Raw genomic sequence first — 7,416 nt, 5'->3', positions numbered from 1 at the left:
CATTTATATATACTTTGTTATTATTTTATTTATATTTTATATTTTAAGAAATTATGATTTATTTTTTTATTTTTTAAATCTATCAAAACAAATTTACCTAATCTATTTTTATAGATATTTACTAATAAATATTAATAATTTACAATTAAAATTATATATTTATAATGTTATTCAATTATAAAAATTTTATTTTTAATTTATTTTTTATATTTAACTATTAAAATTATTTGATAAAAAATGATAAATAAGATTGTTTTAATAGATAAATAAAACTACAAAGAGGTGGAATTTTTTTTAAAAGAATATTGTCATTTGTTATTATTGATGGCGATTATTAATTTTTACGATACTTTTTTATTAAAATATTTATTTTTTTTATTTTTATACTAAAATTTTAATAATAAAGCGTTTAATAAAAATTATTTAAATTATTATATAATATGTAAGTTTTATGAGTAATTGTTCACAAATAATATTATTCTTTTGAAAAACATGAAATCTAACAAAGCACAAGTAGTATCGGAAAAGCTCTTATATTATTGAACAAAAATCAAGAATATATACACAATTACAGCCATAACAATCTTTACAGATAAGGGTTATAAGAATAGAGTTCGTTACACACACATCAACATAATAAATTATTAAATATTTAACATTATCTATAATATATTAAAATCTAAGTGAAATAATGACAAAACTAATAAGGTATAAACGAAATTTGTCCTCCATAATTTTGTAAATATATATATATATTTTTTTGGAGAGCCAATTTTCTGGAATATTTTCCACGCGAGACAGAAAATTAAAAATTTTATTTTAAATTATTTTTAAAAAAATTTAAAAATAAAATTATACTTTTCTATCCATTTAAATAAAACTTTTAAATCTTATTTTGTTATAAAAAGGTAATAAATATAGAGAGCAATGTTGTGCGCTGAGATTGCTTACCAAATTTTAGTTTCAATGCATTCTCACATTTATGTGACAGCAAAAGAAATATTAACACTTCGTTGTCGTTTTATCGATATTTTGATATTTATAATTAGTGATTTTATAGCAATACATCACTATCAATTTTAAATTGATGGTAACAAATTATATAATTTTTTGTTCGGTTATATTACTTGCAAAAGCAATAACCACATCAATAAAATTCCGCATTCGAAAAATAATAATAATAATAATAATAATAAAAGTTCTCTTTTCTAAATCAGGGAAAACTTATTCTGTATTGGACATGCTAATTAAATTTCAAATGTAATTTACCTTTTTGCTTAGCAATTTAATAAAAATGAAATTGCAAATACCAATCATATATTATTAGGCATTCTACCGCACAGTTATGATGAAAAGGAAGATGATAATGACGATCAAATTGTGGCAATTTACGTTCATATGCCTAATGGATCAAAGCTAATTTCAAAGTCATACAATGTTTTGGGCAAGAAATTGAAGAGGACCTAAGGCATATTTTGACAAAGAAGCTACTTCTCAGCAAATGTTGACAAAGACTAGCTTGGTAGGCCCTCAAATTCAATGTTGCACAAAGAAAACAATATGGGGTATGATTGTCCTCAACTCCAAATAGAAAACTCCCCCTCATCAATTTGGGTCAAAGAGCATTTCCATTTTACCAAAAACTAGCTAGGCTCTAGGCCCTCAAATTCAATGTTGCACAAAGAGAACGATATGGGGTATGATTGTCCTCAACTCCAAATAGAAAACTCCCCTTCATCAATTTGGATCAAAGAGGTTACTACAAAACCTTATCAACACAGATTGAAATTTCAAAATTCAAATAGCTGGCAAGTGAAACTCAATGACCCAACAAATTGGCCATTAATAAGATGATAAAATTGAATATTCAAACAAATGTACAGAGTAAAACAACAAGCCTTGTAATCTATGTATAAAGCACAAAAGTGATGAGTCTCAACATCTTGTTGTACAAACAAGCATGAAGCAAACCCATAAAATTCCATCCGGCACACTATAAGCTCCACACCGACACAGAGTCTGCTTCTCAACTATCTAAATCCGCCGATACAGGCCCTTCAGTTACTTCATGAATCTCTTTACCAGCTTCTGCAGAGCTGTTTCCTGTAAGTACACTATCACTTGCAGATCCACTAGGGCTGTTCGTTGGATCACCATTGCCCTCTGCTCTCACTGAGCCTGAGTTAGGGGCTTGATCACCATTGCCCCCTGCTCTGAAGGAGCCTGAGTTAGGGGTGCTAGAACCGGACATATGCTCTTCAGATTGTTTAGGTCTGTTTAGGGCATTGCAATGTGGGCAATAGTAAGTGATGTATGGGAAATCTTCCTTCCTAACAAGCCCTGTGCAGAGAAGAAAATAAAAAAACAATAATAATTAAAAAAAAAAAAAGTGAGTTCTTTCCCTTCACACCCACCACAAGAAATGAAAGTTTCAAACAGCTGAATGTCAGCAGATAATCATGTTACTGCAAGTCGGAACTTTCTTAGACTTTCTACACAGATAATGTATAACAAGGATGTTGAACCCAGATTACTCACCATTGTGCATGTGGCAGTTTCCACATATGAGTGCATATGACTGTGTCGGATCCTCACCGACAAGTAATGCTGCAATACGAGCAATCCATCCTCCGTCCTGGGTGGAAGATCCTTGAGGATAATGATTGACAGCCAATTGGTTATGCTCAGGAGTCTGAGGACCCTCACTCCCCAAAGAATGAGGTGTCCCTTCATTTGAATGATGCAAGGGAGTACTCCCTGCACTACTGGATGTGTGCTGTTGTTTCCTGTTTCGAAGTCCACCTGGTTGAACAACTTCAACATCATTGCTCTTCGCTATTGGGACATCAACCTTTGGCTCATCTCCCACAAACACTTTCAGACCTGAATCTGCACCCAACTTAGATGCTAGGACGGTTGCAGCAGCTGCCTTTGCTGCTGGGTCAGTGTCATATCTCTGCACAAAAGAGCTTAACCTAAGTACAAAAAACGGCAACATACAACTTTCTGTTTAACATCATGCAATTGCAAGATGCACTATTTTCTCTCAGGGGAGAGCTTGTGTGGAAACAATCATCTATTGTTTATAGCAACATTTAGGTATTTTCTCTCAGGGGAGAGCTCGTGTGGAAATAATCATCCATTGTTTATAGCAACACCTAGGTACAATATTTACCCAAAAAAAAAAAGGTATAACAGGAGCCTGTGTTTAAAAATCTCCAGCCCCTTTTTTAATAATTAATACATATCCAAGAAAAATGATCTAATGATAAGAAATACATAATGGAGTCAAGGCAAGGCTGTAAAGAAAAAAAAACAAACGAATTGAACAAGAAGGTCAACTTGAAGTATATCTACTTTTGTATTTAAAAAAAGAAGAAGCTGTTTTGGGGTCAACATATAAAATCATTAACATACCAGTTATCAATTCTAATTAAATCCTAAAAAAATCTATCTTCTGCAGACACTTCAATTTCTCAAAACCTTCACTTTTTATAACAGCATTCATAGTACTTCCTTTATTTCACTATAAGGAGTAATCCCGAACAAAAAATCATTTCATCAGAATTTTATTACTATTTAATGAAACAATTGAAGGTTGGAATTATGTTTTTTATTTTTTATTTTTTATGAAGGGTTATCTAAAACTTTATCACAACCAAGTCATAACCAAAATGTAGTGAATCCTTTGTTGGGCAGGCATTTTGTTGAACGGGACAGGATTGGATAACAGCACTGGATTGGGGTGGACAATTTTATGTATAACATAATTTGACTGGACAAGACTTGAAATAGTCCAGTCCATCCAGTCTAATCCCATTCAACAAATGGTTGTATGCTAAATGTTTATTGGAATGACTTCGTCTATTTTCTAAATAGTTGGGGCTAGCTTAAACTTTTGAATATAACTATAAACTAAAAGAAAAACAAAAAAGATATATGATGCATCAAGACCATGCATCAATCTTTCATATAATAAGATATGACAATCAACAGAATGCAAAAGTTCTATGTTAAGCAATGAGACATAGATTAGTATAATTAATGGACTTAAAAAACATGACTTGTTATCAACAATACCTGAATAAGCTGTTGAGTGCTGTAATAATTCGTTTTTTCTTTTAGCTCATCAATTTTTGCTTGCCTTTCAGCCCTTAGCCTTTCCAGAGTTTTTTGGTCTTTGCGATCACCTAAATAGTTGAGTAATACAATTTATATCAAAAAACACAATTAAATTTGCAATATGAATATTATGAGACACCTACAACAACAGGTTGAAGGGCTGGGAGACAAATTATTACGGAAGGGAATAAAGATAAGTTGGCCCCTCCACAATCTACAATGCTAGAAATGAAAACAAATTTCTACTTTAGCAAGGTTAAACTTTTTCATTCAAATTGTTTCTCAATAAATCAATAAAAAATCTCCAAAAATAAACCAATAATCCAAATATAATCAATCAGAATGCAATTTAAGATTTAGAAAGGTGAAAAACCAAAAAAGTAAACCTTACAAGTTAATCCATCTAGCAAACCTATCATCCATGACTAAGTTCTAGACACCTAAACCCTAGCCGTTAGGTCATTGTGTGTGAAGTGCACTTCCTAGAATATGGACAAGAACCGAAATCAAAAGCACAAGATCCCCAAAAAGAGAGGGAAAAAAAAAAAAAAAAAAGACACTTAATTATGATCAATAGTCTAAGAACTAGTACAACCACAAATTTTTACTGTTGTTCAAGAACGACTTGATAGAAACTAAGTTAAAAGGGCATCAACAACGATCAAAACATAAGAGCACTAAGAACTCTCGAGGAAATCACGAAAATATTGATCTTTGGCTATTTTTTTCCTATTAACACTGGCATGAAGTATGCACTCTTCCAAGAAACTTAGTTTCCAATTATTTGAAAATATTTATTCAACTTCTTCCACCTGACTTGAAAAGAGGAAAGTGGGTATTTCACATATCTTTACCTAATACAAATTTTCTTCTGCCCTAAAAGCATGGTCATATTTCCTGTATTTGCATAGAAAGGAAGGAAAAAGAAAAAAAAAAAAAATATATATATATATATATAGTGATGATTTTAAATTTCTCATGCAGAATAAGGAACCACAAGAATAAAATCAAACTCCAAGAATTTCTACAACACAGCCAGAAAATAACCGACCCTATTGATCTTTTGCTATTTTTTCCTATCAACATTGTGAAAGTGTGCACCACTCTCCAAGACATTTAATTTCCAATTATTTGAAAATATTTATCTTGAACTTCCTAAACCTGACTTGAAAAGAGGAAAATGGGTATTTCATATGTTTCCTCCACGATATTTTTCCTCTGTTCTTAAAAGCATCGTTTTGAATAGAGAAATAAAAAATAAAAAAATAAAAACAACAACAACAGGGATGAGCTTAAGTTTTTCAAGCAGAATACGGAAACACAAAAATAAAATCAAGCTCGGAAAATTCCTCCAACACAGCATGAAAAAACTGATCCGGTGACTAAAATAACATGTAAATAGATTCAAAACAAAAAATAGACTCAAAACAAAAGCACTCAGCCATATAAAGATAAAAGAAGGAAAAAGAAGGAGAGCAAGGAGAAATAGATCAACTGGAACTGCAACTTGAACATGAAAATATAAGCATATATCATTACAAGTTCAGCTATTGGATTGAAACACTTACACATCCTAATGAAGCTTACAGCTGTCGAATAAGCAAGAGAAGATAAAGCAGGCAAAAGAAACATTGGCAAAACCCGAAATGCTCTCGTCTTCCAATTCAAGTCTGTTGATCTTGTTGTCATGATAGCATAACCCACTGCGACAATCTGAAAATGGAAGCAACTTTCAGTAAAATCCCTAAGGAATAAATGAAGCTAAAACAAAAAACAAGGTGCAAAATACTAGCATCAGTTCAATTTTACCAATGCTAACAGGCATTTCTTAACCCATCCAAGAAAGTTACGCTAACAGTTCGCAACGCTTTCCACAGAATTATAATTATACAAGGGAATAGAAAAAGGAAAATAAAGGGTACCTCAAAAATGACAGAAAGTACAAGAAATTGCCTAATCGTACGCCTCCATGTTTGGGACCTGTTCTTCAATCTTGCTAGAACAGTGGCTTCTTCCTTAGAAATGTACTGAAGCCGCTTCTCAAAGTCATCACCATGTAATCTGAAGATCCCATTCCAAATTCGAGATATGAATCCCTTGCGCTTCTTCTTGGCAACCACAGTAGAAGTAGTAGCTGCTGTTGCACTGTCTTTCTTATCACCATCCCCAAAGCCTTTGTCATCGACCATTTCTCTCTCTCTCTCTCTCTCTCTCTCTCTCGCTCTCAACCTAAAATATACACAAGCAAAGAAAAACCATAATTTTAACAGCAAGATGAGAATTCGACACTCCATAAACAAACATACAAAATAGCTCTCTTCCTCTCGCCAATAATTCGCCATGCCTATAATTCCACACAATTTACCAGCAATCTCTACGTTTCCATACGATACCACATGACTTAAAGTTTCCAAAATGACCGATTGACAATCAATTCCCAATATATTGGAAAAAAAATAAAAAATTTAAAACCAATCTACCATGCACTGTACGGAAGAATCTCTAAGAGATTACAAATAAGAAAGAAGACAAAAACAAAAACACCCGCAAGCAGAAATCGTCGGAGAAAAGAGACAGAGAAATAAAAGGGCTGCGAAAATAACAGATCTAAGTAGGTCTAAAGAAAACGAAAATAGAAAGCGAAAGTGTAAAAATAACGACCTTTAAGAAGGAGAAGAAAAAAGAAAAATATGGCCGATCTTAGATGTTTCAATCAAATCAATCCCCCTCTTCTTGTTCTTCTACTCCACCTTTCGGATCTCAGTCAGAGACACAGAGAGAGCGAGAGAGAAGAAGAAAGCAATGATGAAAATAGAAAACGGAGTCCGTTGGGACAACGCAACAGCAGAAACAAACAGAGCTCGATTGGTTTTGAGAATACCAGAAAAGAGGAGTGAGAGTATATTCTAGATAGAGAAAGAGGGAAAAAAAAAAAAAATCAGAAACGGTGAAGAGGAAAACGAAAAAGTGAGGGTTTGGCTTCGAATTTGGGGTTTTTGGGGGCTTGTTTACTCCCAAAACACACGCAAAGCAAACGTAACACACGCCGCGACGTTCTTTGAACTTCACGTCCTCCCCAACCGCTTTTTCATTTCTTTCTTCTTCTTTTTTTCGTTTTTTCGGGGGTGTTGATTGACAAAATTCATGAACCCCCGCCCTTGTGTTTGCTTCGTTGTTACCGCGTCCAATTTCATTAAATTGTCTACATTTTTGTATTATTATTATTATTATTATGTTTTTATTTTTAATATTCTCGCCAATTTTGCAATTTGAATCATGCTTTAATAATATTTT

At 32.7% G+C, this 7,416-nt stretch overlaps 1 protein-coding gene across 2 annotated transcripts; it reads right to left on the bottom strand.

Moving 5' to 3' along the window:
• Positions 1-1,813: 1,813 nt before the first annotated feature.
• Positions 1,814-7,344, bottom strand: LOC107420798 (uncharacterized protein At2g24330). Of its 2 annotated transcripts, XM_016029853.4 has the most exons (6): positions 6,784-7,344; positions 6,045-6,351; positions 5,691-5,835; positions 4,081-4,190; positions 2,539-2,956; positions 1,814-2,340 (listed from the first exon to the last, which is right to left on the bottom strand). In XM_016029853.4, exons 2-6 carry the CDS (start codon positions 6,309-6,311, stop codon positions 2,027-2,029), a joined length of 1,254 nt encoding a protein of 417 aa, XP_015885339.3. In that variant the 5' UTR covers positions 6,312-6,351; positions 6,784-7,344; the 3' UTR covers positions 1,814-2,026. The 2 variants fall into 2 exon arrangements, with proteins under 2 accessions (XP_015885339.3, XP_060673606.1); XM_060817623.1 differs by lacking the exon at positions 6,784-7,344 and having other exon boundaries at positions 6,045-6,765.
• Between the last annotated feature and the right edge of the window lie 72 nt (positions 7,345-7,416).

This window comes from Ziziphus jujuba, chromosome 5 (assembly GCF_031755915.1).
Source record: "Ziziphus jujuba cultivar Dongzao chromosome 5, ASM3175591v1".
Classification (NCBI taxonomy): domain Eukaryota; kingdom Viridiplantae; phylum Streptophyta; class Magnoliopsida; order Rosales; family Rhamnaceae; genus Ziziphus; species Ziziphus jujuba.
This window is presented reverse-complemented; position numbering and strand designations above follow the sequence as displayed.